The 20,325-nt window shown below is 45.5% G+C and overlaps 1 protein-coding gene across 1 annotated transcript in view; it reads right to left on the bottom strand.

The window, feature by feature from the left end:
• EIF4B (eukaryotic translation initiation factor 4B) overlaps positions 1-8,329 on the bottom strand; it is a 60,226-nt gene extending 51,897 nt beyond the window's left edge. The window contains exon 1 of the mRNA XM_048488371.1: positions 8,230-8,329. Within this exon, the coding sequence (XP_048344328.1) occupies positions 8,230-8,242 (13 nt within the window). The 5' untranslated portion in view covers positions 8,243-8,329. The remainder of the gene's footprint in view (positions 1-8,229) is intronic.
• Positions 8,330-20,325: the final 11,996 nt, after the last annotated feature.

Genomic DNA, 20,325 nt, shown 5'->3' with positions numbered 1-20,325 from the left:
TATTGGCTTTTTATTGTGAGGTGCTTTATTGTTTTATATGCTACCATTGTATTTTGTTGCAAATCTGTTTTATTTATAAGCAAATTGGAAGCTTTCAAGATACAAAAGAAGAAATGAGAAAATATAAAAGTTCATGGGCTACAAAAGGCAGAGACCCATGCTTCGGCCATGGTTAATGCCACCATATGTATTAGTAGCTTCACAAAAATATGCACCCTCCCCACTCCATCATCTTTGAAACTGCAGTCTCATCCCTATACTATGACTTGTTAATGATAGATCTTATTTGTTGCATGCTCTCTGACTGAAATTACTCTTCACATTTTCCAGGACTAATGCTGAAGGTTTTTGGGTTTTTTTTAAGTAAGGAAACTAGTATAAGGTGTTCAAAATCTGTATTTTATTTATTTATTTATTTATTTATTTATTTATTTATTATTCCACTTTTATGCCGTAGCCCTCGAAGAATCAAAGAATGGTTACCAATGTCATCAAATGTAAAACAATTAGATATGTTAAAAGAAGTTAAAACAATTTCGCTTGGCATTCTGGTACATCAGTAAGCTGAAATAAGATGGCATCCGGCCCTTTGCGTCTCTGTAAAGGGGAACGGCAGGCTTTTAGTTGTTTCTGGGCACTAACCACGTGGCTGGGCTCTCCAAAAAAGCCAGCCCGGAATAACTCCGTTAATGCCGGTAGGCCTCTCGCGGAACTTCGATTAAAGTCCCAGATGGAACGGACAGTTGGAGGAAGAGCCCATTCCACCGAAAGGCAGGGCCAGGGCAGCAAAAGCCCTGGCCCACAGCTAGTGAAAACCAACCACATCATAGAAGGGCTGGGGTTTCCCGCGAGACGGAATTGGCCTCTGCGAGCGCAGAACCCGGCGTGGGGACGATATGGGGCCAGGCGGTCTCTCAGATCTGAAAGTTGTCCCAGACGCCACGTAAAAGGCCTTAAAGATTAACACCAATACCTTAAAGACAATCCGGAACTCAACTGGAAGCCAATGCATGCGACGCAACACCGGGCGTAATATGGTCTCTAAAGGCACCTCCCGTGAGCAAACGGGCCGCCGCATGCTGGACCGGTTTATATTTCCGGATCTGTAAATTTAACGGAAGGCTAGCGTAGAGCGAAGGTAAACAGTCTAGCCTGGAGGTGACCGCTGGCTGGATTACAGTGGCTGCGGGTCCGCCTTGGGAGAGAAAGGGGGCCGGCTCGCCGAACTTATCGAAGATGAAAACGCAACCCGGTTTACCGACCCACCTAGGTCTCCATTGAGAGAGACGTAATCCAGGTGGACCCCGAATATGAAGACGGAAGAGGTCGATTATAATGAAACTACACCCGGCTACTGGAAATCCCTGACCTAGCCAGAGAATCTCAAATCTTGGTTGCCACATTCTAACCAGAACCTACTGAACTATACCCCGGCTCTACCAACCCTCAACCTCTGGTAAAGGATTCTGTTTAGTCAATAGTAAAGATTGATACATTCACTGATAACGAGTGCAAGAAGCTGTTGCCCTGAAGATCCAAAGATCTTTTTGACATAAAGATGTTAGTTTGCTCAGTTGAGGTGCAATGGTTGAAAAAAAATTCTATGCTTCCATATTGGAATACAGTCCCAAGCAAATATGAGAATTATCATTCATTTTTACATACTGTCAACACCATTATTTTGTGCGTTATTGAACATGGTACTTTGATAAAAGAGCATTTATGCCAAAATGTGTTTCTACTTTCAATCCGATGAGGGGAGCAGGGCTTCATAGGACCCAGGGGGAGCATCCAACAACAAAGAAGGTCTGGCATGTTTTGTTCTGTGGCAGAGGAATATACAATCTACTAACATCTTTATGTGAAACAGAAAATAGCAATTTTAATCGATGTTCACGAACTCAGACACAACATGCATGATGGAAATACAATGAGCAGTAAAGTTGTATACAGTATTGAAAAACAAAAGCCTGTTAACTGCCTGAACCACCATTGGCTTGCGAGCACCATAGATGATTAAAATAGCAAGGTGAGCCCTTTAGGAAGGGCTGAATTTCAAACAGCCAAAGGCGAACACTCACACAGAGTAACATGACATCAGGTTGGGGTTAAAAAAGGTTATTGATCAGCTATGAAACCTCCTGACTGCAGTGAGTGTAAAATGGACCTTGCTGCATTTCCAATGTAAGCAGTGTCTTTTTGAAAGACAAAATGGATTCAAAATGTTTCTAGTCTAGCAATTTCTGCTTCCCTTCCTTCCCTACCATGCTTGCTTGGTGCCTGTGAGAGCAAACACAGTATTAACTAGCAGGAACGGGATTTAAAACCAGCAAGTTCGGTTTGCATCAAATGGCTGACAACTCACAGGCAAACAGTACAAAGCCGGTCCTGCTGCAGTCACATACAGCACAGCTTATACATCACCAGCGATGCCAAAGCGCTCTAGAAGAATGGGGCGGGGCAGGGGGAGGTCATATGGACAAAAGCAGCTTATCTTGATACCACAGGGTATCTATATGCCACCCCAGTGCCAGTCCCTGCTCATATCACATCTCTCAACTTCATCACGCCTGCCACAGTCAAGCGAACAAAGTTGTTTTCCTCCCATCCAAGAACTGGGTCATCAGAGATCCAACATAAAAGCTACCATTAACAACGGACACCACCCCATAACTTAACTGAAGCAGCATCCTCAGCTACAAAGCAACTGCCACTGCAATATGACGCACATCCCTACTGTAACATAGTTTTAGGGAAGTAATTATCAAGTTTTACCACCTGAGGCCCAATATGCTTATTCTCGGAAACAAAACAAACAGCAGTTCACTGAAGAAGCTTCCTCTCTAGACTGAGGCATGGAATTCGGTTCAGCTGGAAGGCTTTGAATAATTTCCTGAATAGTCTTCTTCTGACCGGCTAAATAGTGCAAAGCAGCATACAGAGTACTCTCCCCTCCCCTATAATTTTTACAATAACCTTGTGAGGTAGGTTAGAATGAACGAACACAAGTGGCACAAGAGTCATCCAACGAGTTGCATAGCAGAGCAGGGATCTGAATCTAGACCTTCCTAGCTTGTAAGTGGTCATTAACCACTACACCACCTCATCTCTACCTAATTCACAAGCTCACTCAGGACTAAAATATGGATACAACAGGATATGCTCTTAGACAGGGCTATGTAAAATAAATGCAACTTTAGACTTCATCTTTGCTGTTTTTCTCCATCTTATTCATAGTGTCGTCTTTTCAGCATTCAAGACAGTGTACAAAAGTCATCAAGGAGATCATGTAGCACAGGGGTGTTCAACTCTGGTGCTGCAGATGTTCATGGACTACAATTCCCATCAGCCCCTGCTGGATGGTCAATTGGCCATGCCAGCAGGGGCTGATGGGAATTGTAGTCCATGAACATCTGAAGTGCCAGAGTTGGATACCTCTGATGTAGCAGTTAAGAGAAGGCACCTCAACTGATTGACTTGAGCGGCCTCCTTTGGAAGAAGCTTGGTTCCATAAACAGGAGTTTCAGAACTTCATTGTGGAAGCCAAAACTGAAATGAATGAAATTATCAGCCTGCTTACCTGAAATCCATGCATGTTTCTGTATTTTCTTTTGGAACCATGAGTGCTAGAAAATCAGTCAATTTTTCAGCAAACTGAGATATGGAACATCACATACCCATTCCCTATTTATGCATTTTATTTACTTCATTTATACCCTACTCTTCTCTGTGAGGGGAAATCAACAGTGGTTCACATCATTCCCTGCCAAAAAGATACATACACAAGGCTAGACCTTATGACAGCAGCATTTACACCTAGCACATCTGGTAGCAGATATCTTAAGTTGCAGCAATGCTGAAGTGAGACTTTGCTAAGAGCTCTACACTTCTTACTTTGGGCACTAGCTTTTCTAGTGCAACTGCTATTTGGTGCAGCCTACTGCCTTTCAAAGGCATATAGAAGTCACCCTTCAGATGAAGCTACTGGCAGAGGGGAGGGGCACGTGGAACCATAACTAATCCACAATACCTGCACCAACAGGGATACAAGGATATACCCTTCCATTCAGATACCATTCATGTTGTTTGGTACAGATGTTCACGCCATCTCTTAAGGATTCCTATATAGGTCTGTGCATTATATTACAAATTAAAAGCCTACCAATTTCTTTCCTTGGCTTACAGAAATGCTAAAAATACCAGACTCCTCCTCACCTTTCAGTCTTCAAGCATCAAGAAATGTAGATGACCACTAGAGGCCAAGAAGCAGGAACGAAAGACAATGGAGCAAGGCCTGTCATACGCTCTTCTCCTAAAGGAAGTCAAGGAACTGGATGGCAAGCAGTGTGGCATGGACAGGGAGATAAAGCACGTGAAAAATCTGTTTACCTTTACGTGTGTTAAAAGCCTATTGATTTGCCAGAAGAAAGAAATAGTTATAAATGATGGACTAGGATCCCAGAGATGCAGGTTTGAATCCCCACTTTGCCATGGAACCTGACTAGGTGACCTTGGGCCAGCCAATCTCTCTCAAGCTAACCCATCTCACAGGGTGGCTATCATGAAAATAAGAGAAGTGAGGAGACTGATGTTGTAAGCCACTTTGGCTCTACACTGTGGAGCATAGGTGTCAAACTTGCGCCCCTCCAGATGTTATGGACTACAGTTCCCATCATCCCCTGCCAGCATCATGTGGCTCAGTTGAAGAGCCTCTGCTTTGTATGAAGATCTCAGGCTCACTCCCCAGCATCTCCAGTTAAAAGGATGAGGCAGTAAGTCATGTATCCCTAACCTCTCAAAGCCCATGAGCCTATTTGGAATTCTGACACAGCATGATGTGCACAACCATAAAATGGCTGCCACAGGAGGCAGAGCCAACCATACAATGTCAGGGAGCGAGGGCATGGATTCCTTCAACAGTTCAGACAAAAGCTCTGATTAATGAGATGCCCTTTAAAATGAACATATTGCTTTAAAGTATTTTCTTGTATACACACACAGCTTACTTTTAGTCATTGAAAATGCTGGGGGGAAGAATTAGAACTAATAAAAGGAAACACTTCTTCACGCAACGTGTGATTGGTGTTTGGAATATGCTGCCACAGGAGGTGGTGATGGCCACTAACCTGGATAGCTTTAAAAGGGGCTTGGACAGATTTATGGAGGAGAAGTCGATTTATGGCTACCAATCTTGATTCTCCTTGATCTGAGATTGCAAATGCCTTAACAGACCAGGTGATCGGGAGCAACAGCCGCAGAAGGCCATTGCGTTCACATCCTACATGTGAGCTCCCAAAGGCACCTGGTGGGCCACTGCGAGTAGCAGAGAGCTGGACTAGATGGACTTTGGTCTGATCCAGCTGGCTTGTTCTTATGTTCTTATGTTCATATAGTGAAGATCCTCGTGCTGGCAAGATGCCGCTGAAGTGATTTTTAAAAATCTGCTCAAACATCCATGTGTTCAATCAGAAGCCCTACTGGGCAGAAGCCCCATCCATCCATTTTCTAAAAACATGTGGGGCACCAGGAAATGTGTTCACAGGTACCATAGAACTCATGGGGATGCTTACAGTACATGATGTAAAAGGCCTCTACCTGAGACCATGGAGAGTTGCAGCCAGTCTGAGTAGGCAATACTGATCTTGATGGACCAATGGTCCGATTCAGTATAAAAGAGCTTCATGTGAGAAGACTGTAACTAAATAAACCATGTCACAAGTGAGGTGAAACAGGAAGATATGTTAAGGGTTTGTAGAGCACACAGACAGATCAGCATGAGGTTAGTGGCCACTAGGCAGAAAGGAACAAAGGCTGAACCCACAACTGCACAAAGGGGAAAATGACAGCATTGTCTTTAACAGCAAACCTTTCTAGTTTCAGGAGACCTTCATACATAAGTACAGTCGACCAAGGAAGTTGTCAAGCTTTCCATGCAAGGGAAGTCCTTTTTTTATCAGTATGTCTACTGACAAACTACTGCAATTTGAACTGGATTTGGGGTCGTTCTAGGTCATTAATGCCAGTCTCTGGATTAACAGGGGACATCATGCCTCAATATTAAAAATCTGATGCCTCCACACAGTCAGTCCAAATATCTCTTCAAGAGCAGGACAAGATAAATACACAATGTAACAGAACACATCCCAGAGGGATAACCTTTAAAAAGACTTAGTTTTGTTGCTTCTTTGCACTACAGACAAATCTGATGGCATTGGCCATCAATAAAATTGAGGTAGGACTACAGGGGTCCAGAATGGAGTCTGTCTGTTCACACTAGAGCACAAAGTTTGTGCGCATAAGGTTCTGGCCAGATCTGTTTAGCTTCTTCGTCATGAAAACTGAGAATGCACTCTAAAATAAATCCAACATCGTGGTGACTGCACAACACAGGAGATATGGTGGCAAGCAAGTTGTGTTTCAGGGAAGCTTGTCAGCCATTGCCACTGCCCCATTCGCCACTCAAAATGGAGAAGTTAGCATGCACAACAAAAGAAGTCTCATTTTTCACCACAATGCTATTAAGCAAGTACATTAAACACTTGTGCATACTCAGTGCATGACAACTGTAGCCCAACGGCCTACAAGCTTTCCAACAGGCAAAGCTACATGAGGAGTTAAGTCTATCATGTTTTTTGTGTTTCTCACCTAATGGGACAGAACATTTTCTGATGCAAACAATACAATTCATGGCACAGGAGGAAAGAAACCATGCCGGAGAGCAGCGAACTGGATTGAACATATGGTTGGGAATATGTATGTGAAGTTGTGCACAATGTAGAAAAGAGGTGCAAATAGCAAAATGACACACACACCCCATACACAAATGCTTCATATGAAAATGATATAACAGGACAGCCAGACTAACACATCTCTCTCATCCTGGCAAACTGATATGAACAGAAAGGCAGTCTAGCAACACAGCAAGACCATCTTGTTTGGAAAAGTCTGATGCCAGGGAAACGGAAAACAGGAGCAGGACACACTATACAAACTGGAACCAATTTGTCCTTACTGACTGACACATGAATCAGCAGGGTATCAGTCAGAGGTCCAGTTCTGGGACATCCTGGTTCTAACATCCACTCCACCACAGAAACTGGCAGAGTGACCTTGGGCAAGTGGCGGTCTCTACTCTTAATCTACCCCACAGCATGATTAGTGTAATGATAAAGCTGGAGCAGGGGTGATGATGCAGTAACCCATTCTAGATCCCCGAGCAGGTATCTAAACACACACACTGGGCACCAAAGGAAAATCTGCCCCTCCATTTCCCAAAAGAGGTTCAGGATGCTTTACAGCACTTGCATGTTTTAGACACTCCCCCAGCAATTCTTCTGACAGCCCAACATCGTGGGCTGATATTCTCATCCTCTTATAACAGATAAGGGGAAGGGGGGGGGGGTGTTTGATGAAAGTGAGAGGCAAAAACTTAGCCCACTGCCTCTTAATGCAGAGGTGAGATTCGACTCCGGAACTTCCTTGGTACTTGAAGAACACTTCAACCAAACCCGTCTCTGAACGAGGGCGACAGAAGACCCAGACCAAACCCCTCCCTCCACCCGCACGACATATTGCAGGAGGACCTGGTAGGGGTAAAAGTGGGTGGGCCCCCGGGAGGGGCTTGCAAAGCTCACGCGCTTGCCCCACCCAGCCCTTGCCACGCCCCCATGTCCAGAGTGCGGGGAGTCAGTGGGGCGGTAAAACGCGGCGCCTGGCACTCCTGCTGCGCCCACGTGGGCGCCGCCCCAGGTTCGGCTTTTTCTCCCTTCGCCACCTCATCCGTGCGCCACCGCGCCTGCGCACTGGAACGCAGTGGAAGGTTCCATCTGCCGCCGCCGCCACCCCCCCCCTCGGGTCAGTCAATCACCACAAACACGAGTCACACAAGCCGTTCCCTTCCCCTATCTACCTACTCCCTTCCCCCCCCCCCTCCGCTCAAATGGCGCTGGCCAGGGCAGGCGCCCGCCGCGGCTCGAGCTGCCCAAGGCCGCCCTGTTTGCCGTGCGCGTGCCCCTGCCCTAGGCTGAGCCCGGGAGAGGGACGGGCCGCATAAGGGGCAAGGCAGGCTTGTGAGCTGCGGCCAAAAGAAAGCCGCAGCGGCCTTCCTCTCAGGCGCCCCTCCTCGCCCGGTGTTCTCCCGCCCTCCCGGCTATCTCGTGGCCTTGGAAAGAAGTCCAAGCCGGGCCTGCCTGCAGCTTGCAGGCCCATGCCCCGCCAAGCAGCACTCACCTGAGGCCGCCATGTTGGGAAGAGGGAGAGAAGGCAAAAGGCCCGGATGTGGCCGTCACGTGATTATAGCGAAAGCGAAGCGCCTCCTCTAAGGAAGGGGGGGAGGCGAAAAAAGAAAAGAGGGAGGAGGAGACCAAAAAAGTTGAGGGAAGGAAGGAAGGGAGGGAAGTCAACCGGGCGGGCACGATTGGCTTTGCGCTTCACAGTGCGGAGAAGGAGGAAGACTGTGTGCGCGCGGGCAGATAGTGCCAATAGACGGAGAGGAAAGAATAAGAGGTGGATTTTCTTTTCGAATAAGTGATTTGTTTTTTATCCGCAGACGACAAGCCAGGGGCAGAGTAGTTTTGTTTCCGGATTCAATAAAATTGGATCAGATCTAAAAAAACCCAATCTGGCCTGGCACCTCCTGTAAAAACGGATTTCAGGTGTTAGAAGGAGACCCTGCTGTGCCTGCGACCCTGGAGAGCAGCAGCAGACAGCGCTGGGCTGAAACATTATAATCCATCCCATAGCTTGTTTGTCCAGAGAGAATGGCCGCACAGTCCTAGTCACTGGCGTAATGCCCATTGGGCAAGGTGGGCAGCTGCCCAGGGCATCACCTTGTGGGGGGCATCAAAATGTTGGGTTCGTTTTTGGGTATTTTAGTGGTTTTCCATTTTTGGCCTGCAGGGGGCGCGGTTTTTAGGCTAGCGGCACCAAAATTTCAGCGTATCATCAGGAGACTGTCCTTATGCTACCCCCCAAGTTTGGTGAGGTTTGGTTCAGGGAATTATGATTCATGAACTCCCAAAGGGGGTGCCCCTATCCCCCATTGTTTCCAATGGGAGCTAATAGGAGATGGGGGCTACAGTTTTGAGGGTCCATAATTTTGGCCCCCCTGACCCAAACTGCACCAAACCCGGGCGGTATCATTCTGACAGGGGCCTGATGATATGCTGAAGTTGTAGTCCATGATACATCTGAGAGTGCACCGCCTGCAGGTTGCAATGACCCGGTCCAGAGAGAGAATTTGGTCGTGGTGGAGTGGCCGCCCATGGGGGGGGGGGGCATCCAACTCAGGTTTTGCTCAGGGCTACAGTTTGCCCGGGGCTGCCTTGTTACGCCCCTGGTCCTAGTCCATACTAAGGAAGTGGTAGAGGCCTTTCAACTAGTGCACAGCAGTTACCGCCTCATTGCGACAGGGATGAAATTTTTCTCTCTTTCTCACAATACTAGAACCAGGGGGCATTCACTGAAAATGCTGGGGGGAAGAATTAGCACTAATAAAAGGAAACACTTCTTCACGCAACGTGGGATTGGTGTTTGGAATATGCTGCCACAGGAGGTGGTGATGGCCACTAACCTGGATAGCTTTAAAAGGGGCTTGGACAGATTTATGGAGGAGAAGTCGATTTATGGCTACCAATCTTGATCCTCTTTGATCTGAGATTGCAAATGCCTTAGCAGACCAGGTGCTCGGGAGCAACAGCCGCAGCAGAAGGCCATTGCTTTCACCTCCTGCAGGTGAGCTCCCAAAGGCACCTGGTGGGCCACTGCGAGTAGCAGAAAGCTGGACTAGATGGACTCTGGTCTGATCCAGCTGGCTTGTTCTTATGTTTCTTATGTTTCTTATACGAAAAGCGCCAGAGGGAACTTTTTTCTCCCTCTCTGGTGATACTGGATGAAATCGATGGGCAGTAGATTCATAATGGGCAAAAAAGGAAATGCTTCTTTGCCTAGAAAGTAATGAAAATGTGGAATTCGCTGCCAGAGGATGTCATGATGGTCACAGGCATAATAGACAGCTTTGAAAGGGGACTAGGCAGATTCATGGAGGAGAGGTCCAGCAGTTGCTACTAGCCGTGGTACTGATAGCGGAGTCAGAAGTGATTTAATTCCATTTCTGATCTTGTTTTTAAATAAAGATGGAACTATGTTTTATTTCTGTATAAGTTAGGTAGGAACAAACTGTATTAGGTAGAAAATAGGAATTATAGCTATCTTTTGTATTTGCGTCTGCATGGAACCAGGGGCGTACCTAGGCAAACTGGAGCCCTGGGCAAAACCTGAGTTTGATGCCCCCCCCATGGGTGGCCACCCTCCCCCAACATGATCAAACAATGATTTTTTCCACCAGGTCATTTCAAAGTCACCATCACATTATAGAACACCCCCCAACTCACAAATCTGAACACAGCAATGGGCCATGCCACACAGCAGAAATAATTTTTGGAAAACATTTTCAAAATGCTTTCAAAATGTTTTATTATTGCTATGAAAACATTCTATGGTGTTGTATCCAATCCCCCCAATTGGGGGAAACAGCATCACTTTCAATGTTATTTAAACTGGGGTGGATTTAAAAGGAGAATCTGGGCTCCCTAGTTTAAACAAGTGATGCTGGAATCCACCCCCAAACAGCATCATTTTCAATGGTGTTTAAACTGGGGACCTCAGATTCTCCCTTTAAATCCATGCCGAAGGGGGTAGATTTAATAACAACAACAACAACAATCTTTATTAGGCACTGAGAGAATAAAAGAAAGAAAACAAGCATTGGTGGGAAGGGAGTGAATTTAAAAAGAGAATCTGGGGAAATTTAGGGGGTGCCTGTTGTCAGGGGTGCAATTATTAAGATAGCAGCACCAAAATTTCAGAGTATCTTCGTGAGACCCTACTGATGATACCACCCAGGTTTGGTGAAGTTTGGTTCAGGGGGTCCAAAGTTATGGACCCTCAAAGGTGTAGCCCCCATCTCCTATTAGCTCCCATTGGAAACAATGGGGGATGAGGGCACTCCCTTTGGGAGTCCATAACTTTGGACTCCCTAAACCAAACCTCACCAAACCTGGGTGATATCATCAGGAGAGTCTCCCAAAAGATCTGTGAAATTTTGGTGCTGCTAGCCTAAAATCCGCGCCCCCTGCAGGCCAAAAACGGAAAAAACACTGAAAATACAAAATCCCGCAAAAACGAACTTGCAATTTTGTCGCCCACCACAAGGTGGCGCCCAGGGCAGCTGCCCACTTTGCCCAATGGGAGGAACGCCTCTGCATGGAACCTCCTTGGCTCAAGGCAGGAGTCCACCCCTGCTCCACCTGGGCATGTCCTTTTCATTTGTAAAACCCTGAATGGACGTTGACAAAGTGCCTCCAGCTGCCTTAATCCCACCAGCAGGCAGATAAAGGTGCCATCGTCGTTAAGTTTCGTTTCCTGGCCCAAGCACCCAAAGGACTCTTTTGTGCTTTTCCCACCAGTGCTTACGTCATCGCCTCGCCCTGCCTCTGCCGTGAAATTCAAGAAGGGACTGCCCACTGGACTCTAATTGGTTCCTATGTACTTGTAGATGTATGATTGGTTGTCATGTATTTTGTGAATGAAGGGTGTAGGCCAGGGGTCCCCAAACTACGGCCCGGGGGTCAAATGTGGCCCCCTGAAGGCATTTATCCGGCCCGCCAGGCATGGCGGTGATGGCTCCATTCATGTGAAGGGGTCTCGAGGGAGAGGAGGAACCGGCCCCAACGGCCATTGTTGTAGGGCGCGGGTCTGGCGGCGCGGGAGGGTTTCCCACTGGGTTGTTGTGCTTGCAGTCGCTTGTCTGCCTTCAGGTCCCCCACAACCCGAGAATGGGGCTACCCACCCTGCCAACAAGGCCAGCTGAAAGCAAACAGGGCGATCCCCACCCCCACCCTGCGGGACCGGCTGGTAGGCGGCGAATGGGTCTCCGTGGCTTTGACTGTTGGGTCTGCTGGAGGGAAAACAGAGCTCTGGATATACCCGCGGCCTTCGAGGTCTGCCAGATCGGCTCCCTTGGGCTCCTGGGCTCCTTTCTCCCCTATGCAACAAGGCAATGCCCACAGGTCTGCTCTTTTTCTGTGACTGGAGTTGCTGCTTTCTAAACATTGCTGATCACAGGCAGGAGACATATTTGTGGATACTACCTCTATGTAAGAGTAGCCAACCTCTAGGGGAGGCCTGGAGATATCCCAGAATTACAGCTGACCTCCAGGTGACAGAGATCAATTCCTAGAGAAAATGACTACTTTGGACGGTGGGCTCCCCACCCCAAACCCTGCACCCCCAAATCTCCATGAATTTTCTGACCCAGAGTTGGAAACCTTACATGTGGCAACGCCTGCTCCGCCCTTCCCTCTCGGCTACTCCATGTGTTGCTCTCAGGCTTTCTGTTCCGCCTCGCTCCCATTGGCATCAGCCAGGCTGGCGAATCGCTCGCTGGCTGCTAGGGAGGAAAGAACCCAGGAAGATACCTGATCCTGGGTTAGATGGAATGCTTCATTCGGAAAGTTCTGCTTTTTTTTTACAGGGGAAGGTATTCCACAGCCTCCCCAACAATATTTGGAGCCCACCCTGTACTTGACATACTTTGGTCATTGTTCTAAAAATAGACCATGACAGAAAGGATGAAAGGTGAAATCAAACATTTTACAATCATTTGTGCATAGGAATTTGTTCATAGTTTTTTTTAGTCCGACCCTCCAACAGTCTGAGGGACAGTGAACTGGCCCCCTGTTTAAAAAGTTTGGGGACCCCTGGTGTAGGCTGTCCTGTATTCTCCCGGACTCCCAGTGGGAGAAAGTGTATATAAGTTATTGTAAAGCTGCTAGGCAGCGCAGTTGCTGTGGTGCGGAGGTGCTGACACGTAGGTCAGCATCTCAATAAAATCTTTTATTATTTTACTATACTCGCTGTGTTGGGTCCTGTTTCTGTTCCTCTGCGCTGCTGAGAGCTGGCGGATCTGGGGAAATAAAAGTTACCCAGGCAGCGCGGTAACAGTACCTGAAGGAAACCTCTTTCCTATTGATAGTAAACCTCTTAATATTGCGCTAGGTCAGGCAAGGCCCTGGCCTCTATTCTCTATTTTGTACAGAGACTATGATAGTCTCTTGGCCTCTATTCTCTATTTCACTGTAGATCAGGTAGACCTCTGATCTGGACGCTGCAGGGATCTTTGGAGGGTAGGATTGTTATGAGTCAGAGTCCAGAGTCAGCTCAGGAATCAACACTCACCAATTTCAATGGATCAGGCGAAAAAAATTGCCTACTCACTAGTGGTATACAGTTTTTATAAAATGGCAGATGAACAAGAATCTTAGGCCCCTTCCGCACACGCAAAATAATGCGTTTTCAAACCACTTTCACAACTGTTTGCAAGTGGATTTTGCCATTCCGCACAGCTTCAAAGAGCACTGAAAGCAGTTTGAAAGTGCATTATTTTGCATGTGCGGAATGAGCCCTAGCCTTGTGCCTGCTTTTTCTGGGAACTGCCTGATCTCTTGTCAGCAGTAGCCCTAACTCATGTTTGGCCAGACCCTCCAATATTTCACAGGTTAAAATGGTGATAGTCTTCTTCATAAAAGAAGAAGAAGAGTTTGGATTTATATCCCCCCTTTCTCTCCTGCAGGAGACTCAAAGGGGTTTACAATCTCCTTGCCCTTCCCCCCTCACAACAAACACCCTGTGAGGTAGGTGGGGCTGAGAGAGCTCTGAGAAGCTGTGACTAGCCCAAGGTCACCCAGCTTGCATGTGTGGGAGTGCACAGGCTAATCTGAATTCCCCAGATAAGCCTCCACAGCTCAAGTGGCAGCGCAGGGAATCGAACCCGGTTCCTCCAGATTAGATACACGAGCTCTTAACCTCGTACACCACTGCTGCTCCAGGTAGCTGTATTGGTCAAAGGTAGCTGTATTGGTAGCTGTAACCAAAAAAAGCCAAGTAATACTTTTATCAGGATTCTGTGTGATGTTTTGTATTATTTAGCCGGTTGTAGTCAAAGATATTATATGGCTTTATTATTTTATCTCTCGACATACCTCTTCCCTACTCAGACACTGCTGGTAACTCTTTTCTGCTTGCTGTATGTTAAAGTGAACAGCTTGGATTATTTTTTTTATCTACACGTATAAATACCAAATAGAATGCTTAATTTCACCATGGCTCTGAGAATAAAGTGGTTTTTGCAATGCAAGCATGTACAGCAATATTTACTATCTGAACAGGTAGCTTTTCTCTCCTGGAGGCCGAATGTTACTCCCAAAAGCAAACTAGGCATAATGTTTTACCAGGGATAGGAACTGTTCCTGGTAAATAGAGATAAGTAGAGCATACATGTCTTGTTGGAAGGCTATTATGTTGGAAGGCTGAGCAAGCTTGCTTAGTTGTTGACCTGTGGTGACTGTTGCATTCACCATTTTGTATACCTACATTTGCAGTTTTTAAGTAACTGCAGTTGAAGGCCAGAGATGTGGGACGAAAACATTGTGCAACAAATTTTCAAGTGTGTTATTTTTCTGGACATTTTCAATTGCTGAACACTCATCATTTCATAAAGTTAATAACAAAGAATGGGAGATGTAGAATGCCACTGGTTCTCATATGAGCAAATAAGAAATCAGTTTAAATTAGATAAGGGAAATTTGGGAATAACTAATAAATCATCAGAAATAGATAAGATTTTAGTAAGTGGAGAAGGAAAAGAAATAAGTAAATTATACAAAATAATTATAATATTACAAACAGAGAAAGAAGACATAAAAGAAGTGATGATAAAATGGGCAGAGGACATCAATAGAAATATATCATATCAAGATTGGGATGACTCTTTTAAAATGCACAGCATAAGAACATTAAGAACATAAGAACAAGCCAGCTGGATCAGACTGGATCAGTCCATCTAGTCCAGCTCTCTGCTACTCGCAGTGGCCCACCAGGTGCCTTTGGGAGCTCAGATGTAGGAGGTGAAAGCAATGGCCTTCTGCGGCTGTTGCTCCCGAGCACCTGGTCTGTTAAGGCATTTGCAATCTCAAATCAAAGAGGATCAAGATTGGTAGCCATAAATCGACTTCTCCTCCATAAATCTGTCCAAGCCCCTTTTAAAGCAAATTCTCCTCTAGTATGGAATTGAGAGAAAATTACCTAAAAGTATTACATAGATGGTATTTAACCCCGCATAAATTAGCAAAAATTTATAAGGACCAATCCCCACTATGTTGGAGGTGTAAGAAAGAAAGAGGAACATTAATACATATGTGGTGGAATTGTTCTAAAATCAAAGGATTCTGGCAGAAAGTTCATAGTATAACGAGGAGATTATGAAGTTAAATTTTGATTTAAAACCAGAATTATATCTACTGGGAATAGGTATTAAAAGAATATTAAATATTAATAGAGACTTGAGTGTTTGAATGTTTATTATTAGAATGTCTAAATTGTAATGTTTAATGCACTAATGTAATAATAAAACTTTTTGTTTAAAAAAAATCATTTCATAAAGTTAATAACAAAGAATTGATGCTATTGGCCAGTACAATGCAGTATTAGACAAACATGGCAGCTGAAGTTGTAATTAAAGTGATTACTATTGTTTAAAACATTTTATGTGGTCTTTCCACTCGATCAGGGTCCACAGGACAGCGAACATAAGAAAAATCAAAACACTTGAACAATTAAAAAAAATACAGTTCAAGTTATAAAATAATTCATTTTTTTAAGTATCTGTACCAATAGTGCAATGGAGTGCACACGTTATATTGAAGTGTTTTGATAAGTTTTATTGAGTTCAGTCCTGGGGCCTTGTCTGTGGAATACCCCTTGAGGCTTGCCTGGTATGGTGCCTGCTTTTTATTGCCATCAAGTCACAGCTGGTGTGGAGTTTTCAAGGCACGAAATGTTCAGAGGTGATCTGCCATTGCTTGGCTCCACATCACACCCCTGGGATTTCTTGGAAGTCTCCCATGATCCAAATACTTGCCAGGGTTGACCCTACTTAGCTTCTGTAATCTGACAAGATCAGGCTAGTCTGGACTATCTAGGCCAGGTGCCTTTTTTACTGACTTCTGTTTTAGACAGCTAAAACATTATTTATCATGACTTTTAACTAATGAGTTTTCACTTGGATAAGGTTGTTTTCTAGCCAGGGGTCTGATTTACGGATTGTTTTTTAGACTGTTCAGTGGTTGTTTCAGGTTGTTTTTGTTGGAATAAGCGACTTCTGCATGCCTGGACACTGGGGGGTGCTGTATATCATTCTAACTGTGATGTTGCCTCTCTTGTTTGCCCTCCTTGTCTGGGCCAGGAGACCGCCCACTAACTTCCTTTCTTCCCTGCTGGCTTCACTTCTGCTCTAGCCTTTGAACCGAGCGCATGGTCAATGGCAGCCTGCTCAGTGGGGCCTTTGCCACTGCAGCATCCTCTCACATCCACACACGTGATGGCGCGTTAGTTGTGCCCACTTGTCGTAGGGAAAGTAATCTCTTTAGACTAGGGTTCTTTCTATCTACCTTTTCTTGGAACAAAGTTGTGAACTGAAGATGATTGAATAAATGTAAGTTTTACCTTTTACATTTATGTCTCTGGAGAAGTTTCTGTGAACTGCAGTCACACACACTACTGGGCATATCCATGACTCTAAACGAAATCTAACAGTTTTTGTGCCCCAGGCTTTTTACTGGGCAGCTTTACTTTTAATATTGATAATTTTCATATTGATAAAGTTTGTTGTTTTTATGGGATTAATTTAAATAATATAAATAATGACTCTGATTTGTACACTTGGGGGGACGACCACAAATGTGTATATCAAGTTATGATGTCACCTGATTGACTGTGCAGATCAAAACTCTTATTTATATTTGGGAGGTATGGCGGTAAGAGGAAATTGTATAAGAGAAGGGCAACAAGATATGAACACGCTCAGTCTTTTTCCAGTTTTCATCCCATCCTGGATCATGATGATTGTAGGATCAGGGTGAGGAGTAGCCTTCTCTGACACTAATGTTGTGAAATGCCAGGTCCACAAATAATAAGACCACAACCCTACAGAATTATCTGCGGTGGACCTGGCATGTGTGACTGAGGCCTGGGTGAGGGGGGATCAGACCGTAGCCCTAAAATAACTCCCCCGCCCCGCACCAGTTCCTCAATTATTCATCAGTTCCAGATTTTCTCCTTCAAGACGATCCCTGACTCAGAGATCACCAGCATGGATTGTGTGGGCCTTGTGTGGGACACAGGAGAATTTGATCTAGTGCACCAGCAGATACCCTGCAGATCCTTTCAGTCATTATCTTTTCCATTATTTTACCATCATTGTTGCCATTTACATTGGGTTATTTCTATGCACTCTTGGCTGTTAATGGTGATAGTTTATATATTGAAATCCTATTTTACCAATGGGCAGCACAATCCGCGGGGGGGGGGGGTCCCCCTCTGGGTACAGCGAAGGCTTTCACCAGCGTAAATGCCCTCTCCAGGGCACTTACGCCGGCGGAGGGGCAAATTTGCTGATACCTGGCCACTGCAATGCCTGACCCCATGCTGGCACTTGCATGTGGCCCCCAGCTATGCCAGTGTTCCAAGAGCATTCCGGGGGGGGGGGGGGGGGGCGGAGCACACCTTAGTCAGCAGCCAGATCCCTCTCAGCCCTCATACACTAGTGGAGCTGCAGTGTCCACAAAGTATCTCTATTCTCCCCTAAAGGGGAGGGTTGTTTTAAAAAAAAACAAACTTTGCAGGCTTCTTGTACTGCGGGAAAGCCCTGGGGAGTGGGGTGTGTGTGTGTGTAATAGATTTGGATTTGGATTAATCGCATCATTACTGTGTCTGTTTATTGCAATTGTAAACTTATCCACTGGAGCTTTTGAAAGGGGTATTAGCCGTTCTATTGTGTCACTTTGTCTTGTGAGCTGCCCCAGGTCCTGCTTCAGCGGGCGGGGTAGAAATCTAACCAAGTGAATAAATAAAATAAATTTTAAAACACCTCCTGCTCATTATCTGTCCTAATAGAAAGAAATACGTGAAACGTCTGATGGGGTGATCAAGTGTAGTTCAACTATTACGATTAAAAAGAATGCAGGACTCCATGTGGAAATTATTTTTATTAAAATCATGCATAAGAAAATATAAAGACAATATGGCATGTACTACTGGTTTACATTCAATTAAAAAAAGCACAAAACCAAACAAAGGCACTGAAAAATATCACCCCACTAATTTTAGCATTCCCAAAGGACAGGGCTGCCTACTCCAGCTTGGGAAATTCCTGAAGGGGAGGCAGCAAGGAAAAGCAGAATTTGGGGAGAGGGAGGGCCTCCAGGGCCTCCATTTTTCTTGGATTTAGTTTCCACTGATTCTGCTTCAACTACTTCACTGCATCTCGTGGGCACATGGCTAATGTATCTGGGACAGAGCTTGGCTGGTCAACCATGAACAGATACAGATACTCCAAACCAACTGGACAAAACTCCAAACCAGCTGGACAAGAGGACGGATATAGATGTTAAAGAGCATTCGGGAGAGGATGACCCCCCTGGGTAACTCCACACTCAAACAGGTGTTGTGTTGAGACCCTCTCCTCCAGTGCCACCCTCTGTCCCTAGTTCTGCAGGAATGAGATCAGCCATTAAATGGCTGTCCCACATATCCCAGCACTGACTTGGCACTATATCAACAGGTTGTGGTCAACCATGTCAAATGCTGCCAGATCTAATGTCAAACGCTGCCAGATCTAATAATAATAGGAGTGCTGACCTGCCTCAATCCAGCAGTGTACAGAGATTGTTTGTGAGGGTGACCAGCACTGTTTCCATTCCATGATCAGGCCTGAAGCTGGATTGACATGGGTCCAGAATCGATGCATCCTCCAGGAAAGTCTGCAGCTAAACTGCTGCTTCTCTCTCAAACTACCTTGCCCAGGAATGGAAGATTCAATACTAGGCTGTAGTTGGTGAGATCCAAAGGATCTAAAAATGGCCTCTTCAAGAGCAGTCTTACCCCTGCCTCCTTCAATTTACCCAGGAAAATCCCTGCAGTTAGGGACAAGTTGATAACATCTGTTAAAGGGACTGACACCCTTCCAACACTGGCTTTAATCATCAGCGAGGACAGGCACAGGTCCAGGAGGCAAGCAATCAGCTTCACAGCGGTCAGAATCCTGTCAACATTAGCCTAAGCAAGCTGACTGAATTGGCTCAGTGTTGGGCCAGAAGATGGCCAAGGGGTCTTCAGTTCACTTATGTATCAATATTGGCAGGGAGGTCATATTTGAATGGCAAGACTTTATCCACAAAATGGCTTGCAGCTAATGATTGAATCATTATTTCTGTGTATCTTCTCCGACAGGGATGTAAGAGATCAAACTGAATAACTGAGCTGAGTGTGAGCTAGCCAACGCAGTGCATAACAATCGTTGTTGCCTTCACTGCCATCTCACAGAATCTCATGAGATGATCTTGTAGCTTCATCGCAAGCGTGCTGCCAAACTCATTCTGGTCATCTCAGCTCCCATTTCTTCAGTCTTAGCCCCTCAGTATTCCAAGGGGCCACCTTAGAATGGGAATGAAGAGGACATCTAAAAGCCATCATGTCTATGGCTTCAGAAAGAGTTGTCCCAGTTCTCCCAGTACGTGTAGTGAATTGCCAGAGTGTATCACGTCCTTCAAAGCATTCTAGAAACTAATAGAATCCATAAGTCTCCGCAGGCAAGCATAGATGTTGGAGATAGATAGATATATATTAGCTGAGCAGAACAAAAGAGACAGATTCTTAGTTGCTTTAAATAAATGAGTTTACTAACTATAAGGGAGGGTTAAGAAATCCTTTCTTTCCTATTACACATTTACATTACTATACGTTTGGTTACATCTTGCTATCTGTCTGCTGTCTCACATGATGACATCTACCTCATGTCTCCTCTCTGGTGTCGTGTCTCCTCAAACAAAAATGTACGTGCTCACTGACATGTAAGCAATGGCTCTCACTGGCTAATAGCTAATTAATAGATCAGGTCATAAACATGACTTCAGCAACTTGTTTACATGCAGTTAACCCTTTTATAACTGAGTTGTGACAGACACTTGCAACATTCCAACAGCTGGCAACCCTTACCCAACATTGCTGCTGTAACATCAGTTCCGGCTGCCTGCCCAGAAATGATCTCACAGCATTGTGGAACACTCAGCCAGAAGTGACATCACGGGCTGCTGTTTCTCTCTTCCCATTCCCCCACCCCTCCTATTGAGCAGCATCAGAGAACAAAGATCAGCATCAGAGAACAAAGGCAGGCAACTTTGTCAGTGTACAAATGTGTGTGTGTGGGGGCAG

The sequence above is a fragment of the Sphaerodactylus townsendi genome, linkage group LG03 (genome assembly GCF_021028975.2).
Source record: "Sphaerodactylus townsendi isolate TG3544 linkage group LG03, MPM_Stown_v2.3, whole genome shotgun sequence".
Classification (NCBI taxonomy): domain Eukaryota; kingdom Metazoa; phylum Chordata; class Lepidosauria; order Squamata; family Sphaerodactylidae; genus Sphaerodactylus; species Sphaerodactylus townsendi.
This window is presented reverse-complemented; position numbering and strand designations above follow the sequence as displayed.